The 25,510-nt window shown below is 46.4% G+C and overlaps 2 protein-coding genes across 5 annotated transcripts in view; one reads left to right on the top strand and one right to left on the bottom strand.

Annotated features, from left to right (window-relative positions):
• LOC121705560 (breast cancer type 1 susceptibility protein homolog) overlaps nucleotides 1-20,869 on the bottom strand; it is a 48,000-nt gene extending 27,131 nt beyond the window's left edge. The window contains exons 1-8 of the mRNA XM_042086596.1: nucleotides 20,733-20,869; nucleotides 18,186-18,296; nucleotides 15,289-15,342; nucleotides 14,231-14,311; nucleotides 12,621-12,709; nucleotides 12,212-12,248; nucleotides 10,229-10,338; nucleotides 808-4,467 (exon numbers count right to left, since the gene is read on the bottom strand). Coding sequence (XP_041942530.1) covers nucleotides 808-4,467; nucleotides 10,229-10,338; nucleotides 12,212-12,248; nucleotides 12,621-12,709; nucleotides 14,231-14,311; nucleotides 15,289-15,342; nucleotides 18,186-18,265 — 4,111 coding nt within the window. The 5' untranslated portion in view covers nucleotides 18,266-18,296; nucleotides 20,733-20,869. The remainder of the gene's footprint in view (nucleotides 1-807; nucleotides 4,468-10,228; nucleotides 10,339-12,211; nucleotides 12,249-12,620; nucleotides 12,710-14,230; nucleotides 14,312-15,288; nucleotides 15,343-18,185; nucleotides 18,297-20,732) is intronic.
• A 103-nt stretch (nucleotides 20,870-20,972) lies between these two features.
• LOC121705009 (ubiquitin carboxyl-terminal hydrolase 22-like) overlaps nucleotides 20,973-25,510 on the top strand; it is a 24,599-nt gene continuing 20,061 nt past the window's right edge. The window contains exons 1-4 of one of the 4 annotated variants that reach the window (XM_042085673.1): nucleotides 20,974-21,958; nucleotides 22,604-22,736; nucleotides 23,451-23,564; nucleotides 24,666-24,767. In XM_042085673.1, coding sequence (XP_041941607.1) covers nucleotides 21,839-21,958; nucleotides 22,604-22,736; nucleotides 23,451-23,564; nucleotides 24,666-24,767 — 469 coding nt within the window. In that variant the 5' untranslated portion in view covers nucleotides 20,974-21,838. Of the gene's footprint in view, nucleotides 21,959-22,247; nucleotides 22,455-22,603; nucleotides 22,737-22,967; nucleotides 23,303-23,423; nucleotides 23,565-24,665; nucleotides 24,768-25,510 lie in introns of those variants that run through there. The other 3 variants (XM_042085674.1, XM_042085676.1, XM_042085677.1) reach the window with 3 other exon arrangements.

The following is a 25,510-nucleotide window of genomic DNA, read 5'->3' as shown; positions in this document are numbered from 1 at the left end:
AGAGAGAGAGAGGGAGGGAGAGAGAGATAGAGAGAGAGAGAGAGGGAGATATATATATATATATATATATATAGAGAGAGAAAGAGAGAGAGAAAGAGAGAGAGCGAGAGAGCCAACCCGAAAAAAAGTCATATAACCATTCAAATGACTCTGAAGCTGTTAAATGAAGGTAAATTAAGCTAAATAATTTGCATATTAAGCTAGAAAACCTGCAGTGTGCCTTTAACTACTGTAGGCTATAAGATCATTACAGTGTCATTCAGACACGTCTCATCTGGGTTTGGGGGCCAGTGTAATGATGTTATTAACGTCTCATCTGGGTTTGGGGGGTGTGGCCAACGGAGCGCTATTTGGGGAGCCCTGTCATACGGTATAAAACGGGTCTGAAAGGCTACAATGCTTTTGTGAATTTAATTGTTAGAAAAAGCAGAAGAAATGGCAGGCCTACATATTATTCTTTGAAAAACTACTCAGATGCGCAGTATTGAGAATTTAAACGCTACTGTAATCTCACCTGATGCATTCCATTTAAATGTATTGCTCAACACTGCTATTGGTCAGCTTTAACTAAACCCAATGAATCCAACCTGCGTGTGCTCTACCATATTCGCTGGTGATACATGGCTGCGCGTGCTCTACCATATTTGCTGGTGATACATGGCTGTGCGTGCTCTACCATATTCACTAGTGATACATGGCTGCCATATATATTATATATACCATATGATACACGGCTGCGTGTGCTCTACCATGTATATTATATATATTATACATACCATAATATGATACACGGCTGTGAAAACTCACCCTCCACTGGAGTTCCAAACAGGTCCTGGGAGCCGTGATCTTCATCAGGCCCCGCCCCCTGGTCTTCATCAGGCCCCGCCCCATCGTCAGGCCCCGCCCCATGGTCTTCATCAGGCCCTGCTCGCTCCTCCCGCACCTCTCCAGCAGCTGCAGTGCCCCTCTCTGCCTGTGGGGGGCAGTGTCTGCTGGGGGGTGGAGTCTCCAGGCTGCAGGGAATGACCTCGCAGTCGGACGCCTCTTCCTCAGGGCCGTCCGGGTCCAGGGGCAGGGCTGGGGGGTTCACAGAGCGCCGCCCCTGATTGCTGATTGGCTGTGGCGAAGCCTTCGGTCTGAAGATCTGCTGGAGGGAGGGCAGCTCGTCATCCTCGCTGCTGAGCTCCGACTCCGACGACTCCAGACGCTGAGCCTTCCTCCCCCTCCTCTTCCTCACAGCACTGAGGGGCTGAGAGGCGTCTGTGCCCCCCTCCACGGCTGAGCCTTCCGCCTCTGTACTCAGCAGGACACAGTCAGGACTCTCTGCGTCCAGGGCAACAGAACCTTCTGCGTCCAGGGGAACGGAACCTTCTGCGTCCAGGGGAACGGAACAGTCTGTATTCAGCGGCACCAGGCCATCTGGGGTCATGGAAGACTCAAACGATTGGCCCTGTTCACTTGTGTGTTGGGGTTCCAGCAGACTCGGGGCAGGTTTGGGGACGGCACGCTCGGCGCTGAGAACGCCACGATGCGCCCCAGAGGGACTCGGGAAGTTGCACTTCCTCCAGCACGGGCTCCTCCCCCCTGAGTCCTCTTTATTGCCCCCCCCACAGGCCTCCTGAGGGGCAGGTGCCAGACTCCCAGACCCCGGACACCCCGCCAGGGGCACTTCAGCACTGTGTTGCCCCTGCCCTGGGTCCGACGGAGGGATCAATTCACTGCCACAGGAGAGAACTGCAGCGGCGTCATAGTTCTGAACCACATCTGAACCAGCCCCAAACACACCAGCGTTCACTCCTGTCCCCAGCGGACCAGTGCCAGGCTGCGTGTCTGGCCGCGTCTCTGTTGCCGTGGCGCCCGCAGGGCTCTCGTTCTGGTGCCGAGGTGAGCCCAGGTGGAAGGACTTCCTCTTGCTGCCTCGGAAGCTCTTCAGCAGCAGCTCGGTGTCCAGCTCGCTGTCGTTGTTCCCCTCCTCCTCCTCCTCCACCACCTTGGGACTCGCTGGTCCCCTTGAGCGGTTCTCCAGAGCGGCCGGAGGTTCCTGCTGGAATGCCACTGCTGGAACACTGGCCGCAGAGGCTGGAGAACGCCGCAGGAGGGCAGGGGAATGCTGGAGAGGGGCACTAGAATGCTGGAGAGGGGAACGCTGCAGAGGGGCAGGAGAATGCTGCGGAGAAACACCCGGGAGGGAGAACGGAACGAGCGCCTCTGCGGGGCTTTTCGAATGTGGAACCACAGCGTCCAGCATACTCCCAGAATTCACAGCATCCAGCATACTCCCAGAATTGACCGGATTCACCGCAGGGAGTGGTCTGGGGGAGGGGATTGGGGTCTGTGTGTGTGGGACGACCGCTGCGGACGACTCCTCCCTGGAATCGCTCAAAGCTGATGCCTCCACCACCTCCATCTTCTCAATGCTGTCCATCTCCCGCTCACACACACACCCGTTCCGCTTCGGAGGCGGGCCAGGTTGGTTCCGTGGGGAGCGGGAGACTCCGGTTCCGTCCCCCTGTTCCCGCTCCTCCACAGAGCGCTCTGGGTTAGTGTGGCATTCTATCGGTACTGTGGCCAATACAGCTCCGGTTCTCAGTGATGCGTCCTGCTCTTCAGCGCCATCTGCAGGGCTGTGACCTGGTGTGTTCACGCGTGTGTTAGCATTCACAGCGCTGGGATCTTCTTCAGGTTGGCCTGGATCGGACAGCTCTGGATTGGTGTGGTCTAGATTGGTGTGGCCTGTTGTCGGTGCTTTAGCAGTCATGGACCTTGTCCTTCTCGGGATGCCCTGCACCTCATTAGTTAAGTCGACGAGCTTCCTGCTTCGCCGTGTCGCCCGGGCGACGGGGCTCCGAGTCTCCCCGCTGCTGGGGTAGCTCTCGATCTGGGCGTCGGCATCGCATGCTGGTGCTCGTCTCACCTGCGCCCGACTCACCTGCGCCTCCAGGGGGCAGTGCTTCCCCCCTGCACTAACCAGCTGCAGGGTCCTGGCTGCCTTTGGCTGCTTCCGCTCATCAGGCTTCTTCTGCGGCCTCTTGCCCCTGGCGTCCCACGGCCTAGGCTCTCTCTCCGGCGCATCGGAGCTCAGGGTCTTGTCCAGGTCGATCCAGGCGTCCTCCATCTTCTCTCTGGCTCTCCGTCGTCCCCTTGTCCTCACGTTCTCCTCAAACGCTGACCCGTCCAACGAGCGCTCGTCGCTCTTCCCCTTGGTCTCGGCGGGCCACTTCTCTGGGGGCAATCCAGTGGGGCTCTTCTCTGGGGGCAATCCAGTGGGGCACTTCTCTGGGGGCAATCCAGTGGGGCACTTCTCTGGGGGCAATCCAAGTGTTGGCTCTGGATCTGCTTCACAAGGGACGCTTCCATGTGTGTTGAGGCCCGACACGTCTGGCTTATGGGCAGATCCCTCCAGCCTCGGCTCCTCGGGGTCCTGGGCAGCAGACTCCTCGGCAGCTATGTTGGGCTCCTGCCCCTCCACCGCACAGGGCCTCTTGATGAAGTCTGCAGGCGTCAGGGAGCCAGACCTCGTCTTCCTCCCTGGCTTTCCTCGCTGGGCCTGCACTTTCAGATCTTCCAGTGTGGCTCCGGGTGTTGGAGCGGCGGGCATCGCTGTGGGCCCGATGTCTGGGTGAATCTGGTCCAGTCCAGTGGAGGCCCTCCCAGGTGTGGCCCTCCCTTTCCCCTGCCCTCCTCCAGTCCGGCGCCCCCTGCTGTACACGGCCCCAAACACCCGCTCCTCTAAACCCCTCCTGCCTTCCTCCCTCTGATTGGTCGGCCTGTTTGTTACGTGATTGGCTGGGCTGTCTATGGACCAGGAGGAATTGCTCCCTCTGAGCGAGTGCTCTTCCTCTGATTGGTTGTCCTGTCTCAGGTCTGTGCTTTGCTGCTCTTCCTCCTTGTCAGTTGGTCCCTCCGGCGGAATCCTCAGCAGCCATTCTGAGACTTTCTCCAGACTCCTCTGCCTGCCGTCCACGATCCGGTCCACTTCTAGGCTGCGTCTCCGCCCCAGGCTGCTCCGGATCTCCAGGATCTGTTTCTGGTTCTTCGGTTCGTCGTCCATGATCCGGTCCACTTCCAGGCCCCGCCTCTTACCACTGCGGCTGGACCTGCGCAGAACCACCTCTTCATCAGAATCACCAGACTGTTGCTTGACAACCAGCACCCGCGAAGACCGGGTCTGTCTCTTCGCGTGGACCACGACCCTGTCAGGCTCCGCCCCCTCCGCCACCCCCGTCTGCTGAGGAGCCCCGGATGCGGCAGACACGTCATGTCCTCCCTTGACCAGCAGGGGCAGGCCATCTCCCTCAACAGGCAGGTTGTCTTCTCTTTTTGCAGGTGAGGGCAAGTCCACACCTTGCTGTACAGGTGAGCACAGAGCTCCCAACCTGGAGGCTTGCGGCAGGTGTCCGAGGCCGCTGTCTGACGTAGCCGAGCAGGAGTCTCCAAGATCCATCAGCTGGGCAAAGGCATCCTTAGCTGTATTAAAGAAATCAATAAATCAATTGGGGTTGTTAATGAATAATCGACAATCGATTATTTGTCGTTAAAAAATTAGTCGACTGAATTCGAAACAAAATGAATAATCGCGAAGGTTTCGCAAATTTTTAGCACAGCACAAATGTTGCGTGCAGAAGTGGAGAGTTAGGATACAACTCCCTTGGATACAAATCTCGCAGATTGGTGGAAAATCAATACAACAAGATTCTCGAGGATTGCTAAATTGGCACATCGGTATCTATGTGTAGAAATGTTCATTTTCTACCAACCTATAACTTTAGGAAGTTGTTGTTTAATGGTCATGTTTTTTTGCTCAGCCTTAAGCCATGTAAAAGTGCCAATAAATAAACAGCTGCGACTATCAAATACAGTTTAAAAAGTTGAACGTAAAAGGGCATGTTTTCATTATTGTTATTCATTTATCTTGAAGGTGTCCTGTTTATTTCTGTGTGTGTGTGTGTGTGTGTGTGTGTCCTGTCTATTTGTGTGTGTGTGTGTGTGTGTGTGTCCTGCCTATTTCTTTTTCCAGCCAATAGGCTACATGGTGCATAGGCTATAAGCAATCAGTGTTGGGGAGTAACGGAATACATGTACCGGCGTTACGTATTCAGAATACAAATTATGAGTAACTGTATTCTGTTATAGTTACAATTGAAATAGTTGGTATTTAGAATGCAGTTACATTCTTGAAATCAATGGATTACATGACGATACTTCTCTGTTTCATAAGTTTATTCACTCTAAATAAATTAAGGCAACTCCATTTCCCAGAAGCTCCTGAAAGCAATCTATGAGGAAATTGTGTCCATGTTTAAATCCAAGCCCCGCCATCTTCCACTAGCCTCACATTGCATCCATCAAAACGCAGCCAGCGCGCATTATGGACGCGTCATCGGAGACCCTGAAACGACTGTTTGCACAGCAAATTAAGAGTAAAGTAAAGTAAAGTAAGTGTGGAGGTAACTCCTGTTCCTCACTGATCGTGGTTCCTGAAGTCTGCTCAAAGGATATTTTCCCAAGTATTAATAGCTCAGGCTACTTCGGCCAATCGTTTACACAGTTTGCTAATCAATAAACAAAGCCTAGTTCACGTGTTGATTTAGACCTAGGCTACAATAAAACCCATCTCTAAAATAGGCACTGCATTCTAAGTTTTTTATTCTAACTTAAAATAGCTTTATGGCTTATTTTTTTCTAATTAGATCTACATGTACGTTTTAAAATGAATTATGGTGTAGCCTCTGAAGAATTATTCTTGCGAGTAGCATATTCTAACATGCAGTGTTTGATTGTCTGATAAAGCAGTAGGCTATAGTGTTTACATTTGCAGGTCATTTGCGTTCCACCGGTCATATGCGCCCTCACTTGTACTGGGTTGATGCCATCGAAAAATCTCACAGGAACACCTTAATTATAATTTCTGGCTAGCCTATTTTTTTGTTTCTTTTAATTAGGCTATAGTCACCTGCTGTAGTTTTAGTGGTCACCTTGCTATTTTATAGTTCAAAGTCAAAGTCAAAGTCAAAGTCAGCTTTATTGTCAATTTCTTCACATGTTCCAGACATACAAAGAGATCGAAATTACGTTTCTCTCTATCCCACGGTGAAGACAAGACATATTTTACCAATTTAAGTCCACAGACAAACATAACATTCAAGTAAACAAAAAAGTAAGTAAATAAGAGGGCACATATAATAATGAAAAAAAAATAAGAGCAGCAAAATTTGGTTTAAATTGTGCATAGACAGTCAATAAAATGCTAGTGCAAAGTCAGGCCAATAAAAGGCTTGGGTAGTTCTGTTTGACCTAAGTAAGAAAGAAAGTGACATAGTGGTGCAAGTTATGTAAGAGCAGCAGATGTGTTGTGTTTTCAGGACAACAACAAGTTGTAAAGTGTACAAGTGTGCAAGTGTGCAAGTGGAGTAGTGCACGCGGCCATTGTGGGTCCAATGTCCAGGATGTTATGTAGCTGAGGGTGGAGGGGGGAGAGGAGGGAGAGAGTTCAGCATCCTTACAGCTTGGTGTATGAAGCTGTTGGTGAGTCTGGTAGTGCGGGAGCGCAGGCTTCTGTACCTCTTCCCAGAGGGCAGTAGATCGAACAGATTGTGAGCGGGGTGACTTGCATCACTCACAATTTTGGTCGCCTTGCGGGTGAGGTGGGTGGTGTAAATGTCCTTCAGGGAGGGGAGTGAAGCACCAATAATCCTTCCAGCTGTGTTCACTATGCGCTGCAGGGCTTTCCTGTTGTATTCAGTGCAGCTTCCGCCCCACACAGCGATACAGCTGGAGAGGATGCTCTCAATGGTGCCTCGGTAGAATGTGGTCATGATGGCTGGTGGAGCACTTGCTCGCCTGAGTTTCCGCAGGAAGTACAGGCGGCGCTGAGCTCTCTTCGCCAGTGATGCAGTGTTGGTGGTCCAGGAGAGGTCTTCGCTGATGTGCACCCCCAGGAATTTGGTGCTGCTCGCTCTCTCCACCACAGCACCGTCGATGGTCAGTGGCAGGTGTTGGGTGTGACCTCTCCGGAAGTCAACAACAATCTCTTTGGTCTTGCTGACGTTCAGCAGGAGGTTGTTGTCCCTGCACCACGTGGTCAGATGGTCGACCTCCAACCTGTATTGGGTCTCGTCGCCCTTGGTGATGAGACCCACCAGAGTTGTGTCGTCAGCAAATTTCACTATGTGATTGTTGCTGTAGGTTGCAGTGCAGTCATGCGTCAGCAGGGTGAAGAGCAGCGGACTGAGCACGCAGCCTTGGGGGGCCCCTGTGCTCAGTGTGATGCTGCTTGAGGTATTGTTGCCAACACGTACTACTTGGGGCCTCTGACAGAGGAAGTCCAGTAGCCAGTTGCAGAGGTAGGTACTGAGTCCCAGTTTGTCCAGTTTGCAGATGAGTTGTTGTGGTATTATGGTGTTGAATGCAGAACTGAAGTCTATAAACAGCAATCTCACATATGAGTCTCTTTTTTCCAGGTGGGTGAGGGCTGGGTGGAGGGCAGAGCAGATTGCATCCTCTGTAGACCGCTTGGCTCGGTATGCAAACTGGAAGGGGTCCAGGGTGGGGGGGAGAATGGCTTTGATATGTGACATGACAAGCCGCTCAAAGCACTTCATGATGATGGGTGTCAGTGCCACAGGGCGGTAGTCATTGAAGCAGGATGGAGCAGTTTTCTTCGGCACAGGTATGATGGTGGCAGCTTTGAAACATGATGGGACGATGGCTTGCTTCAGGGAAGTGTTAAAGATGTCTGTGAAGACATCCTTAAGCTCCCCTGCGCAGTCCTTCAGCGCACGACCTGGGATGTTGTCTGGACCTGTTGCCTTACGGGTGTTGATAGCAGCAAGTGTCCTCTTCACGCTGTCGGCAGAGAGGCACAGGGGCTGCTCATGTAGAGGGGGATGGGTCTTCTGTGGGCAGGTGCTGTTTTGTGCTTCAAAGCGAGCAAAGAAGCGGTTCAGGTTGTTGAGCAGAGGGATGTTGCTCTCACAGCTCTGTGGCGCGGGCTTGTAGTCCGTGAGGGCCTGAATGCCCTGCCATAGGCTTTGTGCGTTCCTGCTGTCTTTGAAGTGGGTGGTTATCTTGAGAGTGTATTCCTTTTTTGCTTCCTTGATGCCACGGGACAGGTTGGCTCTCGCTGTTCTCATGCCAGCTTCATCCCCAGCTCTGTAGGCTTTGTCTCTGGCCCTCAGCAGCCTGAGGACATCCCCTGTCAGCCATGGCTTCCAGTTGGCCCGAGTGATGATGTCTTTTGTGTGGGTCACATCATCGATGCACTTGGTGATGTAAGAGGTTACAGTGTCTGTATACTCTTCTATGTCTGTCCGGTTGTTGTAAGTGGCTGCCTGCTTAAACATTTCCCAGTCTGTTGTGTCAAAGCAGTCTTGAAGAGCATCGGAGGCTCCCTCAGGCCACACTTTTACCTGCTTACGAACCGGTTTGTTCGCTTTTACCCTTTGTCTGTATGCGGGCATTAGCATAACAGTTATGTGGTCTGAAAGTCCAATGTGGGGGAGGGGGGTGGCTTTGTATGCTAAGCTACCTGTTGTATCAGGTAGCTTAGCTTAGCATTATCTTATGTGGGCCTAACACTTCAGCCCCACATAAAATGCAATTCAATGCAGAAGTAATCCAAGTATTCAGAATACGTTACTCAGATTGAGTAACGTAACGGAATACGTTACAAATTACATTTTTGGGATAGGGAGTCATTTAGTAATGATTTACACTGTTGATTTGCTATCTACTTCCCTGATCATTTAGGACATACAGTACACTATGTGTTCCTTTTTGTGTGTTCATGTCCTTGTGATGTGTGTGTCTTTGTCAGCTAAGAAAAAAAACAAAAAAACATCTACAAAAACACCAAAAAGAAAAAAAAAATACTAACATTGTCTCTTGTCTTGTCTCGTCATCTCACTCCTGATCTGTGCCTTGCCGTGGCAAATGAGCTTTTGAACTAAACAGGTCTTGTCTACTTGTGTTTGTGTGTCATCTGAATAATATATATGTGCCCCATACATGGAATCAGAGTGCCTACTGTATGTAGTAAATGGAAAATCTCTACAGCAAAAGGCCAGTCTACCGCTACATGCATTTGGTTTGTTTCTGCCATTTATTAGTAATGATTTACACAGTTTGTTCACTACTTACTATTTACCTGAGCATTCAGTATTGTGCAATATAGCATACAGAAGGTGAGGGACATTTTGGGGGGAAAGAAGTGGTGCATTTTATCATTCAAACATGCGACTTTTCATGAAAATTCTATAATCCAAGATGGCCGCCACCATATGACGTCATAATATGCAAATTAGATATAAACATTTAATCTCTACATAAACTTTGGGTCATCCTTAATATTTCTCTAATTTACAGAAAGTCTCTAGATCTTATCACTTTTAAGATATAGCCTTTTGAAATGAAGATGTCAAAATTGATCGTTTCGGAAAAAAACCTCTGGCGCCTTAAGGGTTAACGTGGGGAAGCCGAGGGAATGTTCCACTAGGTTGAAATAGAGGGGTTTCGCGGGTGATTGGTGGTGGGAACCATTATTGCAGGGGTGTTTTTGTGTTTATCACTAATATGGGTTTTTCTCTTTACAAATGTGATTTTGGTGGGGGAAACATTTTGTATGTATTTCTATATTTGCTGTTTGCTTGTTTGGTTTATTATTTGGTTATTATTGTGTGATTATTTGGTTAATTGATTTTTGTTAGCAATGGGGCAATCTAGTGGGAGGGGCTACAGCTAGCCTAAGGCTGTATTAGGCCCCATGGCCTCAGTTGCAGTGGGGCTGTGCAGAGAGAGAGAACTGTAAATGAGAATTGTGGACTGGTTAAGTGTGCAGCGTCTTTTGAGACATAGCCTGGCAACTTGATGCCTATTTATTTTCTTTTTGAACAGTTTTTGTTTTGCGTTTTTGTGACACTGAATATTTGCACGTATTAGAAAAAATATTTTTGAAAACATAAAAAAATAATAAACAAAAGACCTTTTTTTGGAAACTTGCATCTTCCCTGACTCCGTCATCGGTTATCCTGCCACAGGCTACATGGTGCATAGGCTATAAGCAACAAGTTGCGTTGTGCAGCCTTAAGCCACGTAAAATTGCCAATAAATACGTTGCAGCGGCAATTATATATCTAGTTTAAAGTTGAATGTAAAATGGCTTTTCAATAAAGTCATTTATTGAGGAATTTATTAGGGCTCCTGTGTGTGTTATCATAATGTGTGTGGTCACCTGCTCGAGATGACGTCATTGAGGGTGCGCTTCCGTCAGCTCCATGTATCCCATCATGCTCTGGGGTCTCAATGTCCACACACTCGTCCGTGTTCTGCCAGACCTCAGGGCTGCAGAAAGGGCACACACACACACACACACACACATCAGGAAGCACAAACTGGAGACTAGATAGATACACATTTCCACTCACATAAAACTGGAGACTAATACCCATAGGCAACTATAATACCCAACTATAATACCCATAGGCAACTATAATACACATAATACACATAGGCAACTATAATACCCATAAGCAACTATAATACACATAGGCAACTTATAATCAGTGTTCTTGCAGGTTTCAGTAAGTCAAATTTAAGACCTTTTTAAGACATTTTAAGACCATAAAGATTGAAATTTAAGACCTACACGACGCATTACCAAAAAATATTCAAATCAAAAAAATCAACAGCAGACATCACTGTGATCTAGCCAGTGTTGCCACAGTTACCTTGGAAAAGTAATCTGATTACTCCTTTAAAAAGTAACTTAGTTACTTTTAAAATCAAGTAATCAGTAAAGTAACCGAGTTAGATTACAAGTTACTTTATTAGTTACTTTCAGCACTTTGACAACAGCCCCGCCGCCTCAACATAAAAATGATAACCGGTTTTGCCAATACTCACTTTATTGGAAATGCATTTTAACAGTAATGTCAACAATGTATAGCAGACATCCCAACCTGAAAAAAAGTAATTTTAGGGAGGTAGCCCTTTAGCCTAATTAGATACTGAAATTCAGATGTTTGTGCAATAATGTCTAGTCAGTACACCAAATAAGGAAGGCCTATTGATAGAAATTGTGATGATAAAATATGTAGATTTTGGTATTTTGGGCTTTTCATTTTCAACAAGAGAACAAACGGGAGAGCGCGGTGTTTGCAAAGAAAAGGCTTTTCATGTAGCCTTGGCAACTAGCCATCTAGTATAGGCCTGAATAATAGCAAATTAAATGACACTTGTTAAAACTCACCTCAACAAGTCTTTTGCAGCCATGGGCAATGCTACAAACAGTGCAGTGTGCAAGACTATCATTATGTTTTACTCTTATGAGACAAGGGTACACTTTTGTGTAGTCTGATGTGAAATGGGTCTTAAATGTTCCTTTTTGGGGGCCACTGACTCTGCTCTCTGCTCTATGATACTAGTGATGGGCAAATGAAGCTTTGGTGAACCACTGAACCACAGCAGTGTGAACCTAGCAACACTAGCTGAAAAGCAAAAAGATAAGTATATATACTTTTTTGATCCCGTGAGGGAAATTTGGTCTCTGCATTTAACCCAATCGGTGAATTAGTGAAACACAAACAGCACACAATGAGGTGAAGCACACACTAATCCCGGCACAGTGAGCTGCCTGCTTCAACGGCGGCACTCGTGGAGCAGTGAGGGGTTAGGTGCCTTGCTCAAGGGCACTTCAGCCGCGGCCCACTGGTCGGGGCTCGAACCGGCAACCCTCATACATTTTTCAACATAAAAGTCCTTAGCAAACCAATATTTTTGGTTACATATACTGGTTTGGGTAAGGACTTTTATGTTGAAAAATCTACATGTGGCAGCCATATTGGATTTTTTCATTAGTGTTGCTAGCTTCACACTGCTCTGGTTTAGTGGTTCACCTTACAGTAGCTTCATTTGCCCATCACTATATGATACTCATAGGCAACTATAAGATACCCATAGGCAACTATAAGATACCCATAGGTGACTATAACATACCCATAGGTAGCTATGATACACCCATAGGTAACTATGATACCCATAGGCAACTATAAGATACCCATAGGTAACTATAAGATACCCATAGGCAACTACAGTATAATATACCCAACTAAGACATGACAGTAAATATGAACACATGTACCACAACAGCTAGGTACTGATGACCCTCCCCACCCCGTGCCCCCCACTGATTGGTTTAGTCCGCTGATGTCCTCACCTGCCAGGTCTCCTGCTCTTGGCCAAACCAGTGAAATCTGGAAGGGGGGAGGACACACACAATCAGGGACACACACACACACAACCAGTGCAAAAGTGCCAATATGCACACACGCACACATACACACACATACACACGTGTACAAAACTGTGTATTTTACTTTAAGGCCTGGAGCTAATTACTGAATGAAAACGAAATAACTTTTCCTTTCCTCTTCTAACAGACTATTTATGCTTTAAGTGGAAACTGCATCAAGTTGTAGAAATTTATAAAACAAAGAGCACAACAACTTTTGACTTCAATAGACCTATGTACTACAAAATGACATTTCCAAATGTACATTTACAATTCAGTGAATATACTGAACGTCATGACATTTTCAGCAGGCCAGACATGTTGTCACACTCACAGCTCGTGCTGGTGTCAAACTCATAGGCCTCCACCAGCTGCTGTAGCCCGGCAACCAACTTCTGAAACGCAGAACTCTCCTGAACACTCCTGCAACAGGAAACCAGCACAGACATTACATACCAGCACAGTCGTTACATACCAGCACAGACGTTACATACCAGCACAGACATCACCTACCAGCAGACATCACATACCAGCAGACGTTACATACCTTCACATACCAGCAGACGTTACATAACAGCACAGACATCACATACCAGCACAGACGTCACATACCAGCACAGACGTCACATGCCAACAGACGTCACATACCAGCACAGACGTCACATACCAGCACAGACGTCACATACCAGCACAGACGTTTCATACCAGCACAGACGTTTCATACCAGCATAGACATCACATACCAGCACAGACGTCACATACCAGCACAGACGTTACATACCAGCACAGACGTTACATACCAACACAGACGTCACATACCAGCACAGACAGACGTTACATACCAGCACAGACGTTACATACCAGCACAGACAGACGTTACATACCAGCACAGACAGATGTTACAGACGTTACATACCAGCACAGACGTTACATACCAGCACAGACAGACGCTACATACCAGCACAGACGTTATATACCAGCACAGACGTTATATATCAGCACAGACATTACATACCAGCACAGACCTGTGCCTGTGTTAAATTCTTCGACGAAGACTATGACGAAAAATATTCGCCAACAAACCTTTTTCACGGACGAAAACTAAATAAAAAGTCAGATATGATGACGAAGACTATGACAAAATATAACTGACACTTTAGTCAACGAATAAAAATGACACGAAAATGTTAGGGAGGGACGAATGGAGAAGAGATCCAATCAGAACTACTCTTTTTGTGGGACAAGTTGGGGAAGAAATCCAATCAGAGCGAATCTTTGAGGGTAGGTTGATCTATGCAGAAGCAGCAGAGCCATTTAAAAATCCGCAGCAAACAGCTAAACAAACGCAGCAGCAGTTGCATAGGAGGAGAACAAAGACGAGTTTGCAGAACTTCGCACAGTTTCGAGGGCGTTTTCACAACAGTTAGGTTGTTTACAATATATGCACAGTCTTAGTTATACAGCTGTGACTGATTTCAGCTGTCTTCGCTCATTAATCGCATTTCATAGTGACATTTGACTCGGTGCAGTCTGGCTATCGTGACTGAAGCAGGCAGACCAGAAAGCACTGCTTTGAATGAAACATTTAGCCAATGTTTTAAAAAGAACACCCAGACCAATACTGTTGACAGGAGCATCAATCTACTATTTCTGAATCTGCAGTAAGGAATTTACGTTGCCTACTGTAGCAGTTCTCGTCTGAAGTAGCATCTCAATGCAAAACAATCCGGAGGTAGCCCTACGAGTCAGCACACCTCTTGATGATAATAATGCTAGCCGTCAGCCTTGTCAAAGTTAACTTCGCTAACGTTTTGCTGAGCCTACCTTAACTAACCGACTACATGTGTTGCACACTTGAAAGAAAATGTCTTCAAAACATGTTGAAGGTGGTTCCATTTATTTCCATTCCAATAACTTCACGTTTGCAACTATCAGGTATCTCACCGTTTTGTGACTTTGGTTTTGCAGACCGGGCAGTTGGTCTCCTGCCGTCTACCTCTGTCCAGCAGGTTCTGCATGCAGAACCTGAACAACAGGAACAAACAGAGAACACTGAGAAGAGAACACACACAAAAACAACAGGAGAACCAGGAGGGAAACAGTAGAACCCAGCTGTGGAACAAAAGAGAAGAACCTAGATGTGAAACAACAGGAGGAGAACACAGACGGATAACAAGAGAAGAACTATGAGGGGGAACTAAAGAGGATAGAGAGAGAGAGCCATGGAGAACTATGAGGGGGAACTAAAGAGGATATAGAGTGAGCCATGGAGAACTATGAGGGGGAACTAAAGAGGATATAGAGAGAGCTATGGAGAACTATGAGGGGAACTAGGTCAATACTTAGGTCAAACAAAACTACCTCAGCCATTTATTGGCCTGACTTTTGCACTATTATATTGACTGTCTACTGTATGCACAATTTCTACCAAATTTTGCTGCTCTTATTTCTTCATTGTATGTGCCTTCTTATTTTTACTTTTTATATTGTTTACTTGAATGTTATGTTTGTCTGTGGACCTAATTGGTAAAATATGTCTTGTCTCCACCGTGGGATAGTAGGAAACGCAATTTCGATCTCTTTGTATGTCTTGACATGTGAAGAAATTGACAATAAAGCAGACTTTGACTTTGAACTAAAGAGGATATAGAGAGAGCCATGGAGAACTATGAGGGGAACTAAAGAGGATATAGAGAGAGTTATGGAGAACTATGAGGGGGAACTAAAGAGGACAGAGAGAGAGAGCTATGGAGAACTATGAGGGGGAACTAAAGAGGATATAGAGAGAGTTATGGAGAACTATGAGGGGGAACTAAAGAAGATATAGAGTGAGCCATGGAGAACTATGAGGGGGAACTAAAGAAGATATAGAGTGAGCCATGGAGAACTATGAGGGGGAACTAAAGAAGATATAGAGTGAGCTATGGAGAACTATGCATCTCAGCCCCTCTGGGTAAGTGAATCTACACACACTCACACACTCTCACACACACAGGGCTTACTTGCAGAACTGGTGATCACATTTTGTAGTCACAGGCACGCTCATCAGATCCAAACTGTGGAGACAAAATGTCAGGAGATGCTGAGACACACACACACACACACACACACACACACACACACACACACACACACACACACACACACACACACACACACACACACTAGCGTGCGGTGACCATACATGTTGGTAGGGCAGAAAGTCTGACTTTTTTTTAATAGGCTATCATTTTGTGCTACATTAAAATGACATATTTTACAGGACTTTGCTGTATGCTTAAATCATGTCACAGTCAGAAATGTAAGTGGATTAAAATTGTAGATCAGTAACCCATCAGTTAAGTTGCACCGTTCTCATCACGTTAAACCAGTGAAGCATGGGTAAACAAAACTATTTTTTTCGTGTTCTGTCTGGCCTGCTAAATATTTTTAGGCTAGTTGGGTTTTATAACTGCAACTCAACACAGTTGGGTGTTATGGATAATTGTCTGACCACTCGCTGTAGAACTAGGCCTATATTATAGGATATAGCTTCTAGCTCATTCTGAATGCAGTAGCCTAGCATATGCCATACCTTTGAACAGTGCCTTCTCGTTTATGCGCTGTCAAAATATGCTATTAAATCCACTAGCTACTAAACCAAGGAAGACACCAGGGTAAGCTAACTTATCTTCTAATTTCAACCTCTCAAATTGTTTTTTTTTTTTTTTACAGAAACTCAACACGGTTAACAGGTGCAACACTACTCGCCATTTCTGCATCTTGAAATGAAACGATAGGCCTACTGGCGGAATCATTTGAGCAGTTCTGGAATATGACCATGGGGCAGACTACTTTACGACCATACAGGCGTCTTTTAGCGTGGATTGCAATCCTTATTGAAGCCGCCAGGGTTATACGATAAAAATATTGAGGAATGCGATCGTCGAGGTGCCCGCCCCGACATTGCATAACACATTAAACTCAACGAGAATCGCCACCATTATCCAAAAGTTGATGTCAATAGACCAAAAATAGTTGGAAAGCCTACAGAAACTATAGATAATTAATGTGACAATCACATTATTAAAAGTAGACTTGGAGCAATGATTTACTGAGGAACTATTTTTTGTGGAGGATGCTTCAGGTAGTTCGCTGCCCCACCTGCCCATATGGACCGCACGCTCCTGCACACACACACACACACACACACACACACACACACACACACTCCAGTCAAATGACAAATAACTAGCCTAGAAAAAATAACGCACCCTAGCCAGGGTCGTCTAGCAACTCTCCATTGGCTTGCGAGTCATTTTGGGTCGACGTACATTTGTGTGGTGAGGTACGGTATGTAATATATACATTATAGGGTTGTGCCCAGAGGTGCACCGATATGGAATTTAAGGGCCGATAATGATAACCAATATTTATCGGTCTATTGTGGCCGATACCGATACAATAACCGATAATATTATTCTTGAAAACAAATTGTGAAAAGTGAATTGGACAGCATTTAATAAGCATAAATTAATTGCAGTAATTTTACCTACCACCAATGATGGACAGAACTCATCATAGTCCTCAATGGTACAGCAGTCAACAAAATAGCTGTAGTCTCGGCCTATGTGTGGCTCCTTTAAGTGACCCTGATGTCTGTGAATTGCAAGTGAGAGGCCAGCTACAGTGTATGAATCGTTTCATATCTCTGGAGTAAACGCTCAACGCAGATAAACGACTTGAAGCTGTTTCATATCTCTGGAGTAAACGCTCAACGCAGATAAACGACTTGAAGCTGTTTCATATCTCTGGAGTAAACGCTCAACGCAGATAAACGACTTGAAGCTGTTTCATATCTCTGGAGTAAACGCTCAACGCAGATAAACGACTTGAAGCTGTTTCATATCTCTGGAGTAAACGCTCAACGCAGATAAACGGCTTGAAGCTGTTTCATATCTCTGGAGTAAACGCTCAACGCAGATAAACGACTTGAAGCTGGGGAAAAGCTATAGCGACCAAATCAGAGTTTGTAACAGAAACTTATGTTTAGTTTAAACTGCGGGTACCTGAATAAAGCTGCAACTCCTCGGACTGTATCTTGTGTCTTATCTGTATCTACTTGTCTGTATCTGTATCAGCCTAGAAAATCGACACGTTTCATTTTCTGTTAGTCTTATTACACTTTCTAACTTGAGAAGAGACAAGTTTTAAATAGGAAAATTACCGGAAATCTTAGTCACCTCTAAGTGTGAAGCTAGCGGGCGAGATGCTAATGGTCTAATCTGATTCAATGATCTATGCTAGGCTGGAGCTAACAGTGGTATCGCCAGACTCAGAGAACGGCTGGATGAACTGGAGAAAGGTAAAACTCAACAGTTTAACTCAAGGGGAGGTGGAAAATGAATGTATTTCCCCAAATGGTGGCAATTGAATATGCATACCACATTTAAAGCTAGTCGTGGCGTTCTTGAGATATCACATGTGCGAGATAAAGACGAACAGACAACCCGAAAACATAATGCCTCTGGCAACGACTACTATCCTCCGGCACGGAGGAATAACAAAACAGTCAATTGACAGTGCCGTTAGAAGTACGAGTACGAGTATATGGGCCCAGTATTGGCCCGATCCCATCACTATCTGCAGGTTCTAGATACTCAGTATATGAGGCACTGCAGGTTCTAGATACTCACCATATGGGGCACTGCAGGTTCTAGGTACTCAGTATATGAGGCACTGCAGGTTCTAGATACTCAGTATATGGGGCACTGCAGGTTCTAGATACTCACCATATGGGGCACTGCAGGTTCTAGGTACTCAGTATATGGGGCAGGGCAGGTTCTAGGTACTCAGTATATGGGGCAGGGCAGGTTCTAGATACTCACCATATGGGGCAGGGCAGGTTCTAGATACTCACCATATGGGGCACTGCAGGTTCTCCCAGATGGCAGAGATACGCTGCTTCACTTCTTCTGCTTGGGGGGCGGCCATCACCATGGACACAGCAGGGGGATCAGCTACAATGTTACTATGACAGCAGGGGGTAAGGATACAGTTACCATGACAGCAGGGTATCCACTACAGTCTCTGCTGCTATGATCTGATACACGTGCTTCTGCAGTCCACAAGATGTCCACAAGATGGGATCATTCTTCTTTGTCAGAGTGGACATGGGAAAAGCAAGTCAGAGTCCAGGACAATTCAGGAGAAATTCCCCTCGAATTCAAGGACCCAATACAACGTCATTTGAAACACAGATTAAGGTTCAGTACAATTACAACTCAAAATTTTCTACAATCAGGCTTTACAGCTCACACTTAAAAATAGAGAGAGGAGTGTCTGAACACGTCACCACATTTCTAAATTGTGTTGCTAAAACTCACGGACTACCTAGCTAAAAAAAACAACAGTAGACCTACTGTACTTCAACAGTATATTACACAATAGACCTACTCACTGAACAACCTTGCTTATCGTCTTTGCACCTTGCTTATTGTGTCAGAGGATTCATATTATTTAAATGGCGTAGTTTACATAGGCAGTGTTGCAGAACTGTTTGGATTCACATTCAAGTTGGTTCAATATTGCAAACAACTCATCTATATTATATTTTACCACGTCAGCTCACGGACCACTTGGGATAGTTTGCGGCAGAGTCCTGAACGCGTGCGTTTTAGGAGACCGGCCCGCGCCCGCTCAGTTCAGCAGCAGATCCGACCCGTCACCCGTGATCATATCAAAATTAAATCTGCACCCGCCCAGACCCGTTAATATTTGGCCCGTTACCCGACCCGTGCCCGCGATAAAACACACACGAGCTAAAATCATTCCAATTAAGTAAGGGATAATGTATAGAACGCCGGTCATTATGGGGAAAATAAGTCCCGACAGGTCGAACCGGCACTTGTTTCGCCCTGAAGGGACTTATTTTCCCATAATGACCGGCGTTCTATACATTATCCCGCTTATTATACGGCTACTTGCCAAAACGAAAAAATGAACTCCATGATATGTCTCTTTACACTTATTTGTTACCGTTTCGTCGTGGCTTTTGCTGAGAAACAAATAGTTCGCAACACACGCTGAACTTGAATCAAACATTCTTTAGAACACAGCTGATCAACCGTCTGCTTTCACTTTTGAATTAAGTTCCAAGCACAAACTCCGTTGCCATTGACAGCGGTCATTCTTGTTTTCAGAGGTCCTTTCCCAAGAAATAATGACCGCTAGAACTTTCGGAAATCCCATTCAAGTCAATGGAGCATTCTACTTGCATTGCGAAGAGCCGTATAATAATGTACTTTATTTTTTATCTCGCATCTCTCAACATCACAATATAGGCTCTCTATGAAACATCCTAATGAGCGCTTTTTTACGCGCTATTGGAACACGTAGGGCTACAAACATAACCTAATACGGTACAAATATTTAACGTGCCGTATTGCATTGATGCCCAAATATCATGATAGTGTGTGGTGTCTTCACCTGCCAATCATAATGACAAAGATCCTTGATTACTTGCTCCGCTTTAACCCTCTCTGATAATGATACCTGACAGTTGATGGACAGACAGGCAGGCAGGCACGCGGCTATGCCAACAGACACGCAGCTGCTCTGACAGACAGAGAGCGAGCGCCTAAGTAGTGAAAACAGGAACTGGACTCTGATCTCACTGTTTGGCAGGAGTCACACCAATAGATGGAAAACTCAGTTTCTATCGCTGACAGCATAACCATCGTTTTTAATTAAAGGGGAGACTAAATAGCTGTTTACTGGAGAGTCGAGTCAGGACCCAACTGCACAACTGAACCGCATAACACAGTGGGTGCTTAGGAGGAGTCAACTTTTCACAGAAATGATAATCAGACATGACTGTGGAGACGTTTCAGTTGACGTCGCAGATTGTCATCTAATACCTAAATTAAATTCTACCTTTAACTGACCTAACTGATTCTACCTTTAACTGACTCAGTTTCATCCGTTCATGACGTTTATTTTCTTACTTCAGATAGTACACAGTTACGTTCAGGACGGCAGTCTGATTTAGTTTAAATGTGAGAAGGCTAACTAGCTATCAAGAGTCGGCTAACTGTAACTTATCGATAGGTGAGTTTGGTATACCATAACCTATAACGTTATCTAGGGTAGATCTATATGCAAGTTGAGTCATACCATACACAGAAAGTATGGTATGGTAGCAGATATAGACATAGACATCCATCCAAACAAAGTCAAATACATTCACACAATTATATATTAAATTCTAACAATTATTATTCCTTTTGATTGCGACTTGAATTGTTTCTATGGCGTTACGAATGTTACCAAACCCAATGTTACCTAACGCAATCGTGCACGGACAAGGAAACGTTAACGTTAGCTAACTAAACTGAGGTCAATGATGCGCGTCAAAAAGACTGCGCAGCCATACAGCAATGATGAAGTAGTCTTTAATTAAACGTACCTTCCAACTTTTCAGTTACCAGAGAGGACTGTATACAAGACTAATGGCAAATCATACAGTAGCACAACAGTTGAAATCGGAAGACGAAGAAGCTTTTTCGGTTTTCCCGCAACTATTTTGTCACGTGACCATAACACCGCCTTTTGCTAGGAGACGCCTCCAGAGACACCGGAAATGTCTAACGAAAATGTATTGTGTGAAGGCAGAGCATTTTTAATAAGGCTTAGTACAAAAATGTACTTGGCGAAAAGGAATAAGATTAGCTAAACAATACATTGTGGGCACTAGTTTTAGTGTTTATTTCTTGTCAACATCGGAAGTGACGTGTCAAAGCAGCGCTTCACACGGGTCGGATTGTAAACAAGTTGGTCTCTGCAGCAGCCCCATGCGTCCAAAGAGTTGGTTGGATCTTAAATCTCAGAGCCCAAACTGCGTGACATATGAATAACGTGTATTACGCTGGGAAATAAATGTCCTTATTAATTTGATTAATTTAATTAAAATACATGTTGTTAGTGTTTTGCAAACGCGCCAGCGTTTCTCTGAGGCTGATTGACAAAGTGGAATGAAAGCTCTCGCGCTCTCTTCCGACGTTTCTCTTGTAGCCAATGGCTAGTCTTTGCCTGGTTGATGATAGCTTTCAATTAAGAGAGGCTCCTTTCGCTACCAACCACAACACAGTATTTCGGATAGTAGGTGGGACGTCAACAGGAAACGCCAGAAATGAAATCCAACCGATTAGAAGAACTAGGCTATTTTGGCCTATGAGAACCGGATTTTTGTACGGATTGCGTTGCCCAGGGTACTCTGTTGAATTCCATTACCGTCCATTAAAGTAGTCGAATTGGACATACATATCACTGAGGTGTACAGAGGGAGGAGGGGGGGGGGGTCTGCTGTTTTAATGCGCGTGTTCTGCAGGGGATTCGTATCACTGGGACAGTAGCCGATCGGAGGATTGCCTTGATGTGTGCCGAACACATCCTCCCTCGGCCCGTGGCTACACGCACAGCCAGCCGAGACAGAACGATCCGGGAGTAGCTCCGTGGTTCTGCTCGACTCGACGTTCGGTCGCTAAACGTCTAGAACTGGATGCCGCTTCCGTCATGAGTCCGGCGGGGTGCTCGCACGTGAGCGGGTTTAAGGTGGACAACTGGAGGCACAACCTGCGCGTGATCTACCAATGTTTTGTGTGGAGCGGGACGCCCGAGACCAGGAAGCGAAAGGTAACAACTCGAGCCATGCCAAACGCATCATGACATGAGCGCTCTACCGCAGGCAGGCACACACACACTACGTAACAGCTCGCTCATCAGCCGTCTAGCTGTCAGTCCGTGTGTCCACTCGCTGTTTGTTCTGGTGTCCAGTCTCGCTCGTGGGCTGTCCGGGTTCCCCTCCACTTATAACGTTGATGGCACACACAACGATTTACTCTCGCGCTGTTGGTGCTAGACCACGCCAGCGCCGGCACGTTAACAGGAGCAGCGCGAGGTTTGTGCGCTGCTACGGGGCTAGTCCTGCTGCGTTTAGACTGATCGCCGGATTCGCCGCAGCCCTCTCACCGGTTCTGACAGTTCTGCCCGGTTCAGCGGCGCGGGACTCGGTGCTGTGGCGGGTAGAGGGGCAGGTGGCGGGCATTGTGTGTGTGTGTAGTGACTGGTGCAGTATTAATTCCCAGCGAAGGTCTCCTCCTCTGCACCGATGTTTGAATCTTCTTTTCCTGTAAATCGCTTTGGACAAACGTGTTTGCTAAATGTAGAGATGATAACAGTGCTGTTTGGCTGCAGTGATGCTTCCATCTTCAAGGCTAACCTGTCTTCTCTCTCCTCCGCTGTGTGTGTGTGTGTGTGTGTGTGTACGTGTGTGTCTAGGCCAAGTCGTGTGTGTGTCACATGTGTGGGGTCCATCTGAACCGGCTGCACTCTTGCCTCAACTGCGTTTTCTTCGGCTGCTTCTCCAAGAAACACATCCACGAGCACGCCAAAGCCAAGAGACATCACCTGGGTAACATATATACACAGACGCTCACACACACATCCACATCCACAAGCATGCTAAAGCCAAGGACACAATGGTTTGAAAATAGCTATTTATTTTGATAAGGCTGTGCAACGCACTATAAACCATTTTGATGCTAATGCAACTGCTAGCTGAACCATTATCAACCATAGTAGTATCCCATAGGTCAATCTCAGGTTGTTTTACTCCGTAGTGTTAGCACACCATACCCTAACCCTTTTAAACAACATTTGTTATTGCAAATCAGTTTGTAAAGTCTGCCCGTACCCCACTGTGTGCAGCAGCCCTCACAGGTGGCATAACAGATTAGCCCTCACAGGTGGCATAACAGATTATAACAGATTAGCCCTCACAGGTGGCATAACAGATTATAACAGATTAGTCCTCACAGGTGGCATAACAGATTAGCCCTCACAGGTGGCATAACAGATTATAACAGATTAGCCCTCACAGGTGGCATAACAGATTATAACAGATTAGCCCTCACAGGTGGCATAACAGATTAGCCCTCACAGGTGGCATAACAGATTATAACAGATTAGCCCTCACAGGTGGCATATGTGTGTGTGAGAGAGAGGAAGGGACAGTGTGTGTGTGTGTATGTGTGTATGTGTATGAGAGAGAGGAAGGGACTGTGTGTGTGTGTGTGTGTGTGTGCAGAAGCCCTCACAGGTGGCATAACAGCTTCTCTCTCCCCAGCGCTGGATCTAGTGCACGGAGGGGTTTACTGCTTCCTGTGCCAAGACTACGTCTATGATAAAGACATGGAGCTGATCGCTCGGGAGGAGCAGAGGAAAGCCTGGAAACTACAGGGTAAACTGACTCACACACACATTTACACACACACACACTACTTGGCAAGTGACGTCGGACTGCAGGCCACCGGTGAAGATTTGGTCGATGATGCAGCTGCAGTGGTTTGGGTTGTTGGCCTTCTTACCATTGTCATCTCCTGAATGGACACACACACACACGTACGCACACACGCACACGCACGCGCACACACACATGCAAGCACACGCGCACACACACACACACGCAAGCACACGCGCACACACACACACACACACACACACACACACACACACACACACACACACACACACACACTTTTACATTGGAGGGGCAGCCGTGGCCTACTGGTTAGCGCTTCGGACTTGTAACCGGAGGGTTGCCGGTTCGAACCCCGACCTTCAACAGCTGAAGTGCCCTTGAGCAAGGCACCTAACCCCTCACTGCTCCCCGAGCGCCGCTGTTGTTGCAGGCAGCTCACTGCGCCGGGATTAGTGTGTGCTTCACCTCACTGTGTGTTCACTGTGTGTTCACTGTGTGCTGAGTGTGTTTCACTAATTCACGGATTGGGATAAATGCAGAGACCAAATTTCCCTCACGGGATCAAAAGAGTATATATACTTATACTTACTTATACTTACACACACACACACACATTTACACACACACATGTACACATTTACACACACACACACACATATACATTTACACACATTGCATTCTTGATTTGAATCCATCATATAATGTATAAGGGATTCCAGTATGTCCACACATATTACACACTCTTTGACTTTTTATACACACACGCACACACACACCTGACTGCATACACACACACCTGACTGCACACACGCATACACACACAACACACACCTGACTGCACACACGCATACTGACACACCTGACTGCACACACGCATACACACACACCTGACTGCATACACACACACCTGACTGCACACAGGCATACACACACACCTGACTGCATACACACACACCTGACTGCACACACGCATACACACACACCTGACTGCATACTGTACACATACACCTTACTGCATACACACACCTGACTGCATCCTGCCACTCATGACCCTGTGTGCCACTCTGGCTCCTCCTACAGGCGTGGGGGAGAAGTTCTCTTCCTGGGAGCCCAGTAAACGCGAGCTGGAACTGTTGCGGAACAACCCCAAGAGACGCAAGATCACCAGCAACTGCACCATAGGTACACACACACTAAACCACAAGAGACGCAAGTTCACCAGCAACTGCACCATAGGTTCACACACACACACACACACTAAACCACAAGAGACACAAGATCACCAGCAACTGCACTATAGGTACACACACACACACACTAAAACACAAGAGACGCAAGATCATCAGCAACTGCACCATAGGCACACACACACACACACACACACACTGTCCCTTCCTCTCTCTCTGATACATTCTTTTTTTCAGGTTATTTTCTTTGATTTTTAAGTTTTCGAAAGAGTGTTGATTTAAAAAAATCAGGTTTTTTTTTCAGGTTCGTAAATCAGGTTTCTCGGCCAAGTGTACTTGCGTATACAAGGAATTTGGTCTCTGCATTTATCCCAATCCATGAATTAGTGAAACACACACAGCACACAGTGAACAAACAGTGAGGTGAAGCACACACTAATCCCGGCACAGTGAGCTACCTGCAACAACAGCGGCGCTCGGGGAGCAGTGAGGGGTTAGGTGCCTTGCTCAAGGGCACTTCAGCCGTGCCTACTGGTCGGGGTTCGAACCGGCAACTCAACGGTTCTTCAGCTGAACAAAGAAAAAACTGAAGTAATTATATTTGGTAAAAATGAGGAAAGACTTAGGGTTGCCACTCTCCTTGACACAAAAGGGTTGAAGGCAAAGGATACTGTTAAAAACCTTGGTGTATTAATTGACAGTGATCTAAATTTCAACAGCCACATGAAAGCAATAACT

Source organism: Alosa sapidissima, chromosome 3 (genome assembly GCF_018492685.1).
Source record: "Alosa sapidissima isolate fAloSap1 chromosome 3, fAloSap1.pri, whole genome shotgun sequence".
Classification (NCBI taxonomy): domain Eukaryota; kingdom Metazoa; phylum Chordata; class Actinopteri; order Clupeiformes; family Clupeidae; genus Alosa; species Alosa sapidissima.
The sequence above is the reverse complement of the archived record's forward strand: the minus strand, read 5'-3'. Positions and strand labels throughout refer to the sequence as shown.